At 32.8% G+C, this 16,621-nt stretch overlaps 1 protein-coding gene across 1 annotated transcript in view; it reads left to right on the forward strand.

Moving 5' to 3' along the window:
• OSTN (osteocrin) overlaps nt 1-16,621 on the forward strand; it is a 41,868-nt gene that overhangs the window by 6,891 nt on the left and 18,356 nt on the right. The window contains exons 2-3 of the mRNA XM_081138482.1: nt 4,239-4,337; nt 5,620-5,834. Coding sequence (XP_080994608.1) covers nt 4,239-4,337; nt 5,620-5,834 — 314 coding nt within the window. The remainder of the gene's footprint in view (nt 1-4,238; nt 4,338-5,619; nt 5,835-16,621) is intronic.

Consider the following 16,621-nt stretch of genomic DNA (forward strand, 5'->3'; position numbering starts at 1 on the left):
TGGCCGGTGTGGCTCAGTTGGCTGGAGTGTCGCCCCTTATACTGAAAGTTCATTGGTTCTGTCCCGGGTCAGGGCCCAGGCCCAGGTCTGGGTTCGATCCCTGTGCAGAGGCAGCCCATCGATGTTTCTCTCTTCCTCTCTCTCCCTTTCCCTTCCTCTCTCTCTAAAATCAATAAAAAGCATGTCCTTGGGTAAGAACTAAAAAAAAGTTTTTATTTAAAAGGTGCATTCAATCAGATATTGGTTAATATTGCTTCTTCTTTGTAGCTTTATGCTCTCTTGCTCTAACACCTCCCATCATCCCGGGTTGTTCTTTTGTTTTTAGATCAGTGATTCTCAATCTTTTCTTTTGCTGCCACAACCCATTTAACAGATTTTTTTACTGTAACAATGACTCATTGCAGCACTGATTCTCAACGGTGCAAGTATCTTTCTTCATTTTAAGACTTCTCATGTAATGCTGCTTTAAATATAATTAAGTCAGTTGCTTTACTACTGAACTTTCAGAGTTTTTATATGTCAATCAATGCACCATCAATATTCTAAATAGAAACATTTAGTTGTTTCCCCAACTTAAATGATCAAACTTCACGCCTCACCCCCTCGCTCCCTCCACCACCACTCCAGTCACAGATTGGAAGGTCCCATAGGGGATACAATGAGTTCTTAAATGTAGAAAGTCTTTGGCACAAAGGTTAAGTTGTTACACAGTGTAAGATGTTTGTTTTTTCAGCAGCATTATCTAAAAAGTGAAAATGCATACACATAATAGACCAACTAGCTAAAAGAAAAAATGAAGTCCACACCAAATCTTAAGGCAGATCTCATGCCCACTGTCTCTTGAAGCTCCTCACTACCCAAAGGAATATTACTCAAGTATTACTCAAAAATTATTGGTGTTCTGAAAACATTGCAAACACCTCCACTTTGGGGTATTCACACAATGAACATCCTTTGAATGTTTTTTCTATGATCTAGAGTATACATGGGGCTGAGCAGATTTTTAAATCATGGGCTATATTTATCCACTATCAACAAAATAGGGAAATGGAGCTGAACCTAGTCTTTTCCTTCCCTCCCTATAATTTCCTCTGTTTCTAATTTTGTAGCAATCAAGTTTCAACTAGTTAATCAAATGTCTTTTGTGTGGCAGGTGCCAGGGTGTTTGTTTTCATTAGTGTACCAAATGCCATATTTAGGAACTTGGCCTTTTGGTTAACTGGCTACAAGCATGGCTTTAAACCATTAAATGTGTGTATTTAAACTCTGCATTTATTTTTACATCTCCCTATCCAAATAATCAGGATGTGGTTATCTGTAAGATGATACATTATGACTTTTTTCCTATATACACCCAAGCACAAAAATATATGCTTCAGACATAATCATCAATATTGTAAACACCCGTCATCCTGTGCCATTTATAAGATCGCAGAGATGGAGAAACCTGGTTAGGAAAATGTGCATAAAAATAGTTAAAGGAAATCCACATGGAAGGCTTATAAAATTGGGCAATTTTATACTTTGTAACCTGTTTTTAACATGATAAAAAAACGAGGAAGGAAAACATCACAATTGTGGTTTATCTTTGATTGAATGAGAGAACTATTTTAAAAAGAGAGATGCCAGAAATATGAACAAATTTTTAAAATAGTCATGTTTTTAATATATCTCCATTTTATTGAGGAAAATCAAAGAGACAACAAAATCAGAAGGAAAAAATATGAATCAGGAGCTGATTTTTTAAAGGAATAGGTAATCAGTTTTTTATTGTTACTTTTACCAGATAGTGTTGCATTCTCTCTTGTTATTTTTTTACTATCTCAATATAGAGATATAATCACGATTTATTGTTTTTATACTTACCATAAAACTCAGTTCAAATATCAATTTGTCAGGAAGAGAACAGAATTTACAACCCCTTTCCAGAAAGGGCAGAATACAGAGAAGCAGTTGTGACTAACATTATGTGACAAGGTTCCAAAATAGATCAAATGGAGATATAATGAAGAACTAGTTTAGACTACATTACAAGAAAATTAAGATTATATTTGACAAATAAATGGGAAGGCCAATGCTGAAGTATTTTATCTTCATTTTAAGTCTTAATACACATGGTTAATACAGATGTTACTCTGTCTACATAAAACACGTATTTGTCTATTTTCTAGAAGATAGTATCTATTACTAAAATCTACACCGAGGTTTCATAGTAACAAGATTTTAAGGAAGCATCACAAAGAAAATCTTGGGTTACACCAAAGAGAATGTAGTTACTGAAAAAATATTTAGTAATATATATGTTCATTTACTTACAAATTATAAACGCTATATGAGATAAAGAGGTTATACATGAATGAACCCAACCCTCTCAAAGCTCTTTTGCGGCGAGAATTGCTCCTCACTTCACAAATATGGAAAATAAAGCTCAAGTAGGTTCAATGGTCACACTCAAGGTCACACCAACGCTGAAGCAAAAACAAGACACAAATCCAGTTCTTCTGATCTATCCTAGATCCCCTTTCTTTTTGCTCCCAGTAGGTTTCCAAATGTTTTTTTTAAGGGAAGTAAAAGATTACTGAGACTTCTCTTTCATAAAAGGTGGACTGGGGGACTTTCCAGTGCTACACTAGGTGGCAAATTCAAGCCCGTTCTGTTGTAACTCACAGTCCCTGATGTTCCCTCCCCCTTTATCAGCGGCCAAACTGGCAGCCAACAGGCCTCATATGGACCATAGATAAGCTTTAATTGGATATATAATGATTTTTAATGTAAAAAATCATAAGTGACACATCTTTGTACTTACCACTCAGAATTAACAAATGTAATATTTTGATATAAAAAAGTGTCCCCAAAAATGTATACACACTTTTTTCTGACAGCTCAATTGATGTTTGTTTCTTTTCATATTTAACCCATTGGAATTAATAATTATTCAAAGTGTATGTATACATTTTGGGGGGACATACACACTCTTTGAATAATTATATAGGCAGTGTTTATGAAAATACCTTTCATTTTCAAAATTCAGCTTTCAGCTGTTAAAGTGTGTGTACATTTTAGAGGACACCCAGTATATGCTGAGTCTCTCACATTTCCCCCATAATCCTTATTTGTTTCTCACTCTCCCCAAAGGCAATCATAGTCATGAATTAAGTTCCATTGATTTCTACTTTAATTATATGCATAGATTTCTAACTATATGGAATTGCTTTGTGTATTTTCAATTTAGGTAGATGGTAGTATGCTATATGTAATGTTCTAGAAAATCTAATTTTCCCCAAAACTATGTTTTTGAAATCCATGCATATAAATACATATAACATTTAGGTCATTTGTTTTAACAGTAGATACATATACGTTTAAGTCATTTGTTTAAGTCCATGGTATGAACATAGCTTAATTGATGAATCCATTTCTTCTTGAGCAGGTTAGTTGGGTTGATTCTAATTTTTTACTCTTCTAAACAGTGAGGCTAAGAACTTTCAGATACATATTTTTGTATAAACTTGGGGCCATTTTTACTTAATTGTGTATCTAGTTTTAGAATTTTATTCACCTGAGTTATTTAAATTTTCCAAGTGCTGCTTTTATTTATATGTATTGTAAATATATACCACTTTTAAACTTGTTTTTATTTTGTTTATTATATCTTATCATACAGAGTTTTTCAATTTTGATATAATAAAATTTGACAGTATTTTCTATAAGGGATACACCTTATGAATCTTGCGTAAGAAATCTTTATATATCACAAGGACATTAAGATATTCTCCTATTGGATCTGTAGTGACTAAGACATTCTGAATTTAAATGCTTTTCAAAAAAGCACATTCTCTCCGGTTCACCACAGACCTCACCAGACATTCTCTCATACCTGACCAATTTTACACATATCCCCTTAGGTACATGAGGCTGTAATCCCTGGGTTAGACAGTCAAACAATAGATTAGACAGTCAAACTAGATTTCTTAGACTTGGGTACTTTGAATTAAATTATTATTATAGCTGTACAACTCCAATCTGCATTTCCATGGAAATGAAGCCTTGATAGAATTCATTCTGGGACACTGACAGCTTTTATTAACTATAATTTAAGTTTGGTAAAGGTGTTCTCCAGCATATTGAAGTTAAATAATTTGGTTTATCACCTGTATATAAGAAGCTTTATAGGAGTTTTGTTTATTATCATTATATGCCAAACTAATAATGTTAACCCTGATATATGTGACCCTTAGATGCTGGACTGGAGGTTGGCAAATGCACATTTTATCCTGGCTGTGACATTGATGCTGTGGAGCTCAGGAAAAGTGCTCTCAGTGGATGTAGCAACAGAGGTAATGGGAACTAGCTTAAGGGACCAGATATATTTTCTATGAACATAAGCCATTTCTACTAATTTCAGAGCAGGTGCTGCTGACAAATAGGGAGAGGCCTTCATAACACAAAATCAAGAAATTGGCATTTTTTTCTATGTCTCGTGCTCACTGTGGATTCAGAGAAAGCCAGGTATTTAAATGTTAAAAAAACAACAACAAAAAATGGAATAACTAAGATTTTTATTCCTTGAACAAAAATCATGATAGAAAATTTATTATCATTTCAGCCATATATATAATTAAATCAATTACATGAATTCGAAGTGCTTTTATGTGAAATTTGAAGTTGTTTACCTGTCAAAATTTGAGTAGTTTGGGCCAAACTTCTCATTACTGTACAAATATTTTCTTCTTGCTAATAAAGTACAAAGGAAAAAAATGTGAGGACATCTCAGAAAGACAAGTTAATTTGGATGAACTACAAATTTGTTTATTTGTCTGTTGCCATATGTGCAACAGACAAATAAGCAAACAGGGAATTTTACATGGGACAATAAAGTCATTGGGAAATCAATGCAGACACTCATTAATATTTGTTAATAAATCCCATGAATGGAAATGGTAAGTCCCCTGAGAGCAGATTACTAGATTTGGTTCATTTTTATATCCCTTAGGTCTAATGCAGAACATGGTACATAGCGAATGCTTAGTGGCTTGAATCAATAAGAAATGAATGAGTGGTTAAAAAAATAGCATGAAGCTTAGTGTTTTTCAGAATTAATTCAATAAATGTTTATCAGAAATTTATTGAGTACTAACTATGAACAAAATACTGGGATAGTCATTGAACAGAGCAAATAAAAGAGTAATTAGACATAATCATTGTCCTCAAGTTACTCACATTCTAATATAATCCAAATATATTATAATCAGTCCAATACAGAGGAAAATGTAATGAATGCAAGGGTCAAAGAAGTATAGCTAAAATGCTATGGGAACAACAACGAAGGATGCAGTTGTTACTGAGAAAGAAGCCAAAAGAAGGATAAGTTAATATACTGAATCTAAGAGGCAGGAATGGAGGGTTTTTTTGGGTTATGTGTGTGTGTATTTTGTTTTACTTCAAATTCTGTTGGGTATACCTCACTTCTAGATGTTTTTGTCCCCAAAAGTGTCTCTGAATCATAACTCCACAGAAAATCACGTTCCATTACAGGCATGTCAGCTAAAGATAGCAAAAGCCAAATGCACATGATTGCACGTATTTGAGGTTAATGGAATCACCTTTCTTGCTCAACAGGCTTTTGACGCTGGAATCAGAGATGTGCAGTCATCACCCACAGCCAGGGAAGATAAATCAGCAGCTGATCTGGCAGCAAAACTCATGCTTCTTGATGAACTTGTGTCTCTGGAGAATGATGTGATTGAAACAAAGAAGAAAAGGAGCTTCTCTGGTTTTGGGTCTCCCCTAGACAGACTCTCTGCTGGCTCTGTGGATCACAAAGGTAAACAGAGGTGAGTGAACACTTGGAGAAGGGACATTTTCATTTTCTAATTCTTCTGCTCTGGATTCAGAAACACAGAATTCCTCAGGAAAACACAGTGAAAACCTTGTAGGACAACAGGTTTCACAGTGTGTTAGGTTTCACAGTGTGTTAGCTAACTTGTGAGTTTAATAGTATGACTTTGAATATAACTGTTTAAGGAGCAAAATTGGTTGTTACAGTGAGCATGCATTCACACTTTTGTCAAATGTTTCCTGAGGAAAATTATGTTGCTTGCAGATTAAAATACTTAAGATATCACAGCATTTGAAAAGTGAGCTATAACAGTTCTGGCCAATTGAATTTTCTATTTATTGGAGATAACCAGGATACCATTTTTCCTTTTACTGGTAATACAAAGCTTTCCAAATTATGTGAATAAGTCAGCTCTTCTACACAAAGAGGTAATGGTTTCTTAGGACTTGGAGTCAGAACGGTTGTATTTAATTAAAATGTCTGATCATTTCTAGCCATGTAACTTGTATAAGAATCTTATCCTCTGTGACCCTCAGTTTATTTATCTGTAAAATGGGGATAATTACTTACCTTCATAAAAATCAAATGAGTGCTCTTTAAGCTGTTAATTATTGTAACAGAATTAGAGTAATTAAATCTCCCTTTAATCACTGATAACTGTCAGTACTTTAAAAGTCATCCCAAAAACTTCATTTCTACCCCCTGAATATCTCTTCCTTATGCTCTAAATTTCATATTAGTAATGGCACAAGAAGCTGTTATCAGTGGTGAGAGGTCCTCACCTGTTGCTCATGGGAGTGGATTGTTTGCGATATCCCGAGAAAAAGAATTTTCTGAGACTCAGGGAGAACAAGTGATTTTTATCTCTGTGGAATTACATCTCTGAGTTTCCAAGGCCCCATTTCCCCTTGTCCCTCCAAGGAAGAAGTGTAGCTGTGGCTTCAGTAGGGCTAGAATCAGGGTCATTGTCCAGAGTTTCCATTCCACATTGGAGCAGTATCCAATCCAGCATCAGGCTAGCTTAGCTTGTGTTCCCCACTGCAGTCCATTGGTCCGTTGCATGTGAAGTTCATGGATCCACATGGCTAAGCAGGAAACATGGGCAAATGCAAGGAAGCAGGAACAAGGGAGACCCATGAGCCAAGAGCCAAGAGAGAGAGAATTCCTTTGTTTGGGGGATTATGTATCCCTAAATTTTCATGGGCTTCCAATGTCCCTGCTTATTCTTGCTGATGATCTCTGTTCCCTGGTTTGACTAACAGTCAAGTACCTTCCTTATGTCACACCAGCTTCACTGGGCATGCATCTTTCTCCCCTTTGTTGAACCCCGTCCCAGTGTGATCTGCAGGGAATGGTCTGGTGGTTCCCTAGGAAATGCAAAGTTGCAGCTTCCTGGTGAAGCTGCCCAAATGACATGCCTATAGTGTCTGGCCTTCCCCTCTCCTATTATTAATGACTTGCTAATCATAACAGTATGGAAAACACTCAGTTATCAAAGTCTGGAATATGGGGAGTTTACTAGAATTCCTTTTGCTCACCCTAAACATTCCATTTTTCACTAAATTACCTGAATCATATTTGTTTTTATGTTATATAGTTCCAGAATATCTTTTCCCATTAAGGCTTTCTTAATTCTGGCCTAAATTATCTTTTTCAGATTTTTAATTTCTCCAGCCTTTCCTCATCTTCACATTCAGCATTATCACCACCTTTTTATCACCAACGTATCTGTTATTCTTCTACAGGGGAATCATCTAACACAAAAGTTATTTGTAAAATGTTCCCATTGCTTACAAGATAAAAGCAAACTTCTTAATGAAATCCTTTATAGGGCTTCATAATCTGGCACTAATATCGTTGTGCATTCATCCCCATATCTTTTGTTCCAGTGTTGCCTGGCTACCTGGAGTTCCAGGACTTGTCATGCTTGTTCATGGTTCCATGACTTTGTATGTTCAATGATAGTTAGAAGACAGGATAAAATTTGCTAGACTCTGTTCTGAAAAATTCTCAAAGCAAGAAATAAAATCATCACTTTTGGACTATTATTTATCCTACTTATACTTAAAAAATAACCTCACACTTGTATATTGAAATTCAGACTCAATTTTAATTAAACAAATACAAATGATTTCCACTATGTTCTAGGCACTGTGTTGGGCTATGGTGGAAAAAAAGGAGTAAAATATAGTCTCTGTCCTCAAAGAAACCACATGCTAATAAGAAGCATAGAAATACTTATAATAAATTGTAACACGAAGCAATAAGAGATATGTTTAAAGAGCAATTTATAAAGAAGGTAATGGAATTTCAAAGGATAAGAGGAGAAAATATTGTGCCTACTAATAAATACTATTTCTTGAATCCTGGATTTTGCTCCTACTAAATATTTTGAAAATCAATACATAAATGTTATATATAAATCTTTATGTATGAATTTATAATAGCATAATGCATATATACAAAATATATATTGCATAAATATTATAATTATGATACACATATCATACATATATATAATCTATATTGAGGTTTCAGCATAATAATTTCTTTAAGCAGTGTCATAAATAGCTACTAAATTAGGAGATATACTCTATCTACCTAACATAGCTCTGCTTGCAAGAGACAAAGGGAAATAAGCAGAATTTAATGTCCATTTGAATAGGTTTTTACATATAAAGGCTAAAAATAAACTATTATAAAAATCAGGGAATACTGTTCTCATGAACACATTATGAGGAAGCTACTAGATGAGTTTCTTCAGGCAACCAAAATGACTGGAGAAATATCATTATAAGAATTGGTGTGAGCATAACTTTAGAATTAAAATGAAATGATGGTTACAAGAAAGAGTGTCATGTTTTATAAGCAATTTGACCACATAGATACAAGAAAGTATCAAACAATTCAGGGACAATAGCAAGAATATATAAAATTTAAAATGAGTTTTTGATTTCTTTATGGCTATTAACCAGGAATAAAAGGATATTACAACAAATAGTTGCTTGAGGACATGGAGAGGAAGGAAAAGAAAAGATTACCAACTAATTTTAATGAATCTTTTACCAAAAAATAAAAGACAAAAACTAAAAAGAGAGATAACCAAGGTCTTTATATAAAAATATTACTATAAAAATAACCATAAGAATAAAACTTAAAACTCCTCTATAAAAATGAAAGCACAATAAAGTAGAATACAGTGAAAAACTTAATATAAAAGACTCACATATATAAATATTACTTTTAAAATATAGTAAGTCCAAAAATATTGATCATATCAATAAGTGTAAATGGATATAACTTACCTGTTAAGATACAGGTATTTTCAAATTGGCTGACAAAGAAAAATTTAACACATTTATGTGTATAAGAGACACATCTGAAAATAAAGAGATTTAGAAAAGTTGACAATAAAAGAATGGACAAATTATACAAGAAAAAAGAATGAAAAATAAAAAGAATGCAAAACATATTTCAAAGAGAAACCACAGGGAATTCTAGGAAATACAAACAGACATATTAATAATAGGTTACTTTGGTTCATTTTAAAAATTCAAGACACATTATCCTTTGAAAATTTATAGGAGACATATACAGCATAATTCATAAAACAGAACTTATAAATCTGTTTTGAACTCTGAAATTCAATAACAGAAAATATAATTTCTTTCTCAAGGGCATATGGAATATTCACAAAATATATCACATCTGACATGATAAACATCCTGAAGAAATTCTAAAGAACAGATGTATCACAAAAGTATTCACTAACTGAAATGCAATGAAAATAGAACTTAATAATAAACCAGAAAGCAAGAAGGCACTTGTACCTAGAAGTATAAACCATGTCATTAAATAAGGTGTTGGGTCAAAGAGGAAAACAAATCAATTTACATATTTTATTAAAAATAGTAATAATGATAGTGTAATATTATGGGCTGATAAAACAAATATCAGATCAAATGTACCATTATAGTAATAAAAATAAATTTAACACTACACAGCAAATATCTAGAAAGAACAGCAAAGGTAGGAATTAACAATGATAAGAGCTGAAATCAATAAGTTTGTAAAGCAAAACACAGAATATAAACAGTAAATGCAAAGCTATTTTTCCTAAAATAACAAAAGAACAAATAAGAAAAAGACAAGTCACTAGCTAACCTAATTAAGAAAAATTAGAATGTAAATTCACAAAATTAGAAATGACAAAATGAAAATAACTATAATACACCTTCAAAACAGAAGAACTTAAAAGAATAGGAAACAACTTTGCTCAGCTGGAGACTTAGAAAATAATGGATAAATTTTAGAAAAATGCAATTTATAAGCATTGACCCCCCCCCCCAAAAAAGAGAAAAACAGTTTATTTACCATGGAGGATTTGGGGTTTTTTTTTTTTTTTTTGTCTACAGAAAGCCCCAGATCTAGACATTTTCACGGGGGAATTTTACTAAATCTTAATTATCAGGTAATCTCAATATTATTTTAAATTTTAGAGCATAATAAAAAATAAACTTTCCAACTTTATTTTTGAAAGAAATATAATATTGACCCCCCCATATCAAAACTATTACATTTTTAAAAGGAAATTTTAGACTTATCTCATATATTAATATCAATGCATGAAGTCATAGCTAAGATGTTAGCAAACAGAATATCACAGCACTTTAAAGATATAACATGTCTTAACCAGTGGGTTTTCTTCCAGGAAAGTAAATGTAATTCAATATTAGGAATTCCTTTTATGTAATCCATGCTATTAATAGAGTAACCGAGAAAAAGCAAGTGATAATATCTGTAGATGTTAGAAAAAGTATTTGATGAAGTCTAATATTTACTCATTTTTTTTTAAAAGTGAACAAAATAAGAAACGACAGATACTTTAACATGGGGGGTGTGTGTGTGTGTATGTGTGTGTGTACCTCAGCCCAAAAGTCAGCATTTTACTCAATGGTGAAACATACTGGAAGCTTTACCAAAAATGAGAAACAAAGAGAAATGCCCATTATTTTCACTGCAATTTAGACAACAACAACAAAAAAACACATAAGAATTATAAAAGTAAGAATTAAAGCTGTATTTATTTACAAATGACACTTTGGAAAACCAACATAATCGATGGAAATCACAAGGACAAAACTCTTCTGCTACAAATATAAAGAAGTGCATAAACATATAATGCTAATAGCCCTTCTATATACAAGCAGAAATCAGATAGAAGACAGACGATCTCATTTACAATAGCATAAATATAGGAAAATACCTATACATAAAACTAACAAAGAATATCCAAAGAACATATAAAAAACTATAAAAATAATTCTAAGACACAAAAAGTAGCCTTGAACAGATGGAGACACATGCTATGATTTTGGATCAGACTCAAAAGCCCTTCCTAAGTTAAATTACAAACAACATGATTCCAATAAATGCACCATCACTTTGGGGGGGGGGGGCCTAAAGAAATTATAAAAATCATCTGAAAGAACTGAAAACTAGCATAGGCAGGAAAACTCTTAAAAAAAAAGCTCTATCAAAAATTTTAAAACATTTTCTTTTCCTTTCTTTACAATAGCATATTATCAGCTCATGGATAAACCAAAACAAAACAGAAAAGAAATGCAATAAATAAGCCCAATCATATATGTAACTTTAAGATATGAAAAAGGAGCATCTCACATTAATAAGTAAAAGGATAGATTTTGAATAAGTGATCTTAGGATGGAAAAAGGGTAAAATGACCAAGTCTCAAACTATACACTATGAGAGATTCAAGTGGGTCAGAAACTTAGTGAAAAAAATAAAACAGATGAGCCCATATAGGTACTAGAAGAAAACACTGGAGAAGTTCTGTACAGAAAGGGAATAGGTAGTCTTCCAAATTCTGGGGCAAATTTCAGAAGAATTCAGAAAAAAGGTAAGGAAAAAAAAAATAAATGAATTTTTCATATTTTTTAGAAGTTTTCGTGGCAAATAATATCATAAAGGAAATTTTTAAAAAGAATAAATTGGGAAAATATTTGCAGCACATATCAAAGACCAAGTGTTAATATCTTTAATATACAGAGAACTTTTAAAAATAGAGGAGAAAAAGAACAAAGCTATTAAAAATCAAGTAAAAAATAGTCATGGGGGAAAAAATGCACATGACTCAACCATATGGAAAGATGCCAACCATTCTCATAATGAGACAAAAAAAAAAGCATGTTAAAACTTCACTGATAATGCTGATTTTTACGTGTTAAAATGGCAAAACTCCATAAACAATATAATGAGTGAGGCTGTGAGGAAGAGCTGCTGCTGTTGTTGCTGATTAAAATGCAGGACGGAGCCCGCGTGGGGCGGCTGTGGGAACACCCAGCAAGTACTGGAACGGTATCCAGCAGGGCTGCGTGGGCGCCTATCCTCTAGCCCCGCGTTCCTGCCCTAAACACCTCACCAGCAAAACTCTGTAAACACGGTGTGTCTGAGACGCCTCCTTTTGGAGCTATTTGTAACAGCAAAATACACAAATCAAAAGGGGGTCGGTTGAATAAACTACGACACACAATGGAGTATTGCTATCAGCTATAAAAAAGTGAGGCTTACCTCTACATTGAGTGAGATTTATGACACTGTTAATTAGTAACAGCAAAATGCACAAACGTGAGTTTAGTATGTCACTCTTTTAAAATGGCAATACCAGTACAAAAAATGCTTAGATTAGAAAAGTAAAAGGATAAATCTAAAATATTTTTAAATGGTTTTCTATAATGAAAGATAGAAAAGGGGTAAAGGGATCAAAAGTAAAAGCTAGACTCACTTGGATATACTTTATATTGTCTTTGAAACCATTTAAATATTTTGCATATGATATAACAACAAATATTCACATTTTATACCTAAGTATTAAAAAATAACTGAAAGAAAATAACTTAGATATATATTCCCATTTAATGGCATTACTGAACAATGAAGATTTATTGCAAGTGGTGAAATAAAAATAATTTGACTGTATATCCCTAGTAAAAAATATGAGAGGAAAAAAAGTCCAGAAAGAAACAAACCTTAAAATTATTTATGAAAAATTACAGTTAGTGGTACTATAGGTCTTGCTATTCTAAGATTCTTGATTGTGTTTTGTGAGGAAGGCAAATAAGTATTTATTTGATATTCTAATTTTTGTCATCCCTGGTACTAATAAAATCTAATATTTACAACATGTAATAAAAATGAGATAAAGTTGTAAATTGGACATGTTAAGATAAAAAACTTTTGGTACTTAAATGTCTCATGATTTCAAAATATCCATAAAACATTCATATTAGTATAAATGCATGTTTCTGAATTACTGTCACCATAACCTCATAATTCAGTCTGTTCATTGAAAATTCTGCAAAATAAGAACCAACCCAGGGGCAATGAACAAACTTAGTGCCCAGACTGACACCTTTCAATATCATCTCTCACTTAAAGGAACTAGAACCCCTCCAAGAAAGAGATGAGGCAGAAAATGTACAAACTGAGCTGGAATATCTTGTCATACGTGAAACATGCTTTAATTAAAGTCAGGTCACAAGGACTCAAAAGCCAAGTAGAAGTTCCCACAGGCTAACTACAACAATCTGAGCAGCAATAAACACATTAACAACAATTTATCAAATCCCTAAATCTCTGAAATTTAAATACTTTACACTAATTGATTATCTTTGGAGAATGCTAGTTATTAATTCATTGGTTTGAAAACTTGTAAATAAAGAGAATATTAAGCCTACTTTTCTTATGAGAACTGTACCACTAAATAACTAATAGTAGATTGGATGATATTTTCTCTTTATAGAATTGTTACAGCTAAAGCAATGAGGAAATGATAGAATTAGTTGATGAGGTAGAATTACTTTAGCTAATAAATAAAGACAGGTGATAGAATATCGCTATTTTGCAAACCTTAAGAAAATGATGAATCTAGAAAACAATCACCAATTACTGCCGGGATCACAAGAGGAAAAACAAGTCATCAGATGCCTCCTGATGGAAGAACCCACACTACTTGTGAAATAGAATTACAAAACTTATCATCTTTTTCTCTATCTTTCCCTTCACCTCCAACTAATTCCAGAAGTTTGGAAGTGTGAAGAAGAGCTAATGCATTTGCACAGGAATTTACCCATGAGCTTGACAATTAGAGTAGTTTCCCCTAATCTAGGCTCCTTATCTTGCCTTATGACAGCAATTAGAAAATAGACTCCACTTGCCCCTGTGTACTCCAGGACTTAACAACAAAGGTGACCCCCAATGTCAGCATTGTTTCATTTAGAATTGATTAAGAATCATGTATACAAATTATTTTCTTATTTACATCCAATCTATTTATATCTTTTTAAGTTTTTGATAGTTGATGTTTAACTCCTAATGAAATTCCAAGGGCATTTTCTGTGAAATTTTTCTTCAGGTTTTATATTTTATGCAGGAACTCCTGTTCTTTGTCTTAAAGCAATATTAAATTTGCTTGTATTTTGGAAAACAATAGGAGATAAGTAATAGCTATTGCATAAAATATTCCTATACACATTCTTGAATTTTAATAGAAAAATTATTTTAGATTTCTTTGAAAGTATAATGGTAACATACAAGATTGAAGGTTACATTTTTCTATCATCTGTTACAAAGATATTTCAGCATTGTTTAAATATATATATATAAGTCACAGAACTAAAATTTAAAAATCACATATTTAGTATCAATAATGTACAGTTTTAGAGTTTTGCAACTGTTTTGTAAAAGAGGTCCATAAAAGTTATGGCAATTTTGCTTGGGAAAGCTGGACCCAAGTTTATTTGCTGCTCTATTATCACATCACATGAGATGGTTCCTTAATCCAGAAAGCTTTACTTCTTCCTTATTTAGTTTTGAATTTTTAACAAAGCCAGGAATTATCTTATTACCTTAACGTGCATGAGTGTGCACAAACACTTTCTTTGTTGCTTATAAGCATCTGTGAATATGCCATCAATTTTTCTCCTCAGACATGCATTTCTTATCTTCCCATACTCACCAAGAGAAGGCTATGGTCTGAGATCCAGTTGCCATACTGTAACTCTAAAGATCTCATCTATCACTAAGTCCAAAGATTTGTAAGCTTTTTTGGTGTCATGGGCCATTTTGGCCCTTGGTGAAAACTGTGGATTCCTCCTCAGAACATTGTTTTAAAATGGATAAAATTCATATGAGTTCAAAGATTACCAATATATAAAACAGAATTCTTAAAATATTTTAAAATTGATTATAATATCACAACATATATGCTTCTTTATTAACCCATAAAATAGTAAGGTTTAAAAGATGGGTCTAAAAAGTAACTATACTTTCAAGTAGTACTAATCATGAAAACAATTTCAAAATATCTGCAATGACCAAAATGTGATCTAAATGTACCTGTGATTTCTATTGGTGACAAAGGTCTAGGAACTATTAATACTATTGTGATTTGTTCTCTACATTCATAATTGAAGCAAATGTTATATTTCAATTAGTGGATAATTAAACTAAAGATGTAACATTTTCTTATCTACATTTATGGATCCCTGAATTACAATGGTATGTGACTCCAGATTTTAAAACTCTGATATCAAGCATATGAAATGTGATATTTTATTTAAATAACTATGAAATAATCAGAAAAGAAAAATTTTTGAACTCTGCTTTTGATAAGGTCCATAAGAGATGATATAGAAGAATGAAAGAACAGATGTGGGAAAATAAAAATGAAAAACATAAAATGTTAAACAGGGCATACATAGTCTATGTCAGATCATATTAAGATGAAGCAACAAACCATTTATTGTTTTTAATTGCATATTCTATTTTAATTTTTTTTCATCTGAGTATGACACTAGCTTTCATTTCAAATGGATGTGCAGATTACTTTAATTCTCAGGGCAAAGTTAACTCCACTATGCTTCAAAGTCCAAAATATTTTCTTCATTCAGTTTCCTTATTTAAAACTTGCAGTTAATGAACGGTATCCCATTTATGCAAATCACAGGAAGCAGCTAGGGTGATATTTCTGACAAAACAGTATCTACTATCTGAATGACCATTTAATATTAGAAGATATCAATGATTTGCCTGAAATTTTTCTATAGGATGGTTTCCCTCATTTCTTCAAACGGTACTGAAAATGCCTTACAAAACAATAACAATAATAATACTCTATATTTGAATTTAATTACTATAAATATTTTACAACTGTTATTGCTTTAATTCTCCCGTTAGTATTTTGAGATCAACAAAGCAGTTAATGTCATTGTGTCAGTCAGGGTTCTTTCAGGAAGCGGGCAGTGCATTTGAAATAGAAAAATTTGAGAAGGGTTTATTTATTCACAGCAAGACTATTTGCAAAAAATGGGTACAGGCAAATCATAATGAATGGCACAACATCCTGGGGCCCTGGTCTGAGGAGTCAGATGCCTTGAGCAGAGCGGTGACCTTCAGTTAGAGGAAAGTGATCTTTCAAAAAGGAAGCCATGTGAAATTGATTCTGACCTCAGTTCCTCTCTCCTCTTAGTCTTTCCTGTCAAGGCCACCATTTGCCCGCCCCAAACCAAAGCCAGAAAGCACAGGAACTTTTCTGTGATCCAGAGAGGTTAGCTTTCCCGACTGCGAGTAGGGCGAAAAAAAGGCTGGAAGTGGATCTGGAGAGCTGATAGAAGATACCCAGCACAAACACACACATCCTATAGATTCAGGTCAACAAACACTTTGATCTATAGCATTGTTATTGCAAACACTAAATTGAGA

This window comes from Miniopterus schreibersii (genome assembly GCF_964146895.1).
Source record: "Miniopterus schreibersii genome assembly, chromosome: 5".
NCBI lineage: Eukaryota > Metazoa > Chordata > Mammalia > Chiroptera > Miniopteridae > Miniopterus > Miniopterus schreibersii.